The sequence below is a fragment of the Rattus norvegicus genome, chromosome 6 (genome assembly GCF_036323735.1).
Source record: "Rattus norvegicus strain BN/NHsdMcwi chromosome 6, GRCr8, whole genome shotgun sequence".
Lineage (NCBI taxonomy): Eukaryota > Metazoa > Chordata > Mammalia > Rodentia > Muridae > Rattus > Rattus norvegicus.
Window position 1 is genome coordinate 140,799,655 of NC_086024.1, and position 1,650 is coordinate 140,801,304.

Sequence of the window (1,650 nt, forward strand, 5' to 3'; positions counted from 1 at the left end):
CTGTAATATGTATAATACAAATTGGCTTTATATCAAAAAGTAAAAAACTCTTTTTTATGAAGACATGCTTTAGAAACAAATCTTATCTTTCATTTTTTGCAGAATAATGACTTCATATCATATGAATAAATATCAAGTTAGACAATAAATTGCTGCAATGATATTTCTAATAATTTTACCAAGTCCCCACATTTTGGTGTAGAGTAAGACTGTAATGTATTTTTAAGAGGAGCCTGGAGGTGTCATTTATGGTAGAAGTTCAACTTATTTAATTGATACAGAAGAAGTTGCAGAAAAATATGTTTAAATACAATGTATAATTGGCAATACAATATACCTGTGTTCATGTCTTCAAAATTTCCCTCTTTCCAAGTAGAAAGTTGTACCCACATTACAGTTTCTCATTGATTAGCCTTTCTGTTCAGTTGTCATTTTCCAAAGCAAAGACTTCTGTAATAGATAAAGCATTATAAGTTACAGAGGATTTCCAGAAAAAAAGTAGAACATGAAGAGGCAAAGCATTGTCTTTTTCTCAGGTCATGTCTGCCCCCTTTTGGTTCTGAGCACTCTTGCAAGGTTTGTGTATGAGTTCACACTGAGGTTGTTTTACTGTGTCTTGCACAGTAGTAAGTGGCAGTGTCCTCAGCTCTTAGGGTGTTCATTTGAAGATAGAGCATGTTTTGGGTATTATCTCTGGAGATGGTGAACCGCCCCTTCACAGATGGATTGTACTCTGTTGTGTAACCATTAGCTTTGTTTCTAATAAAACCCAACCACTCAGGTGCCTTCCCTGCAGGCTGGCGGATCCAGTTCATGTAGAAATCAGTGAAGGTGAATCCAGAAGCTGCACAGGAGAGTCTCATAGAACCCCCCGGCTGTACCAAACCTCCTCCAGATTCCAACAGCTTCACCTCACACTGGATACCTGCAATAGTAGAGAATCCTGGTCAGGAAATATCACACAGATCCACTGTTCCACTTACTTACACACTCAGACACTCAGCAACTATCATTCACTAAAATACCATTTAAAAGTGTTAAAAGGAAAATCCAGTTCAGCCACAACTTCATGGTGAAAGGTCTGTTTTCAGGGATGACCACTGGATTTGAAAACTGAAGGCTGAGGCAATCAGGACTAGGTCCCTCTGCTAGATCTAGAGTCTGTAAAGGTTTTTATGAGAAAGGAATGGGTCCCAATTTGCATGTATTCCTGCAATAGAATCAGCTCATGGGTTGAAGCTGTAGGGGGTGCAGTTACTATAGAATACAGTAATGAAATTCATGAGTTCAGTAGCAAGAGTAGTATTACAATATTGTTAATCATGTGTCTGTGATAATACTTCAATATTTTATTTTATTTAGTCAATTCAACTTCATATTAGCAATATGTAAGAATTCTTTTTCTTTACACCAGATATAATGATTATTTTCTTGATGAAAACCATTCTTACTTAAGTGAGTTGGAGCAATGAATACCACTCATTTTCTTCTCTCTGATTTCTAAGAATATTGAACAATGGTTCATGTATGTACGGTACATTCATGTTTTATTTTTTGGTTTTGGTGGTATTATTTGGGTTAATATTTTAGCTAACTGAAGATTCTTTCCACTACTATTCTCCAAAAAATATACTAGGGAAAGATTTTCTC

The 1,650-nt window shown here is 35.9% G+C and overlaps 1 gene segment (V, D, J or C); it reads right to left on the reverse strand.

The window, feature by feature from the left end:
* Nucleotides 1-575: 575 nt before the first annotated feature.
* Nucleotides 576-1,153, reverse strand: LOC102547475 (immunoglobulin heavy variable 3-72-like). The segment is given in 2 exon segments: nucleotides 576-925; nucleotides 1,026-1,153. Coding segments are annotated over 2 exon segments (381 nt in total).
* Between the last annotated feature and the right edge of the window lie 497 nt (nucleotides 1,154-1,650).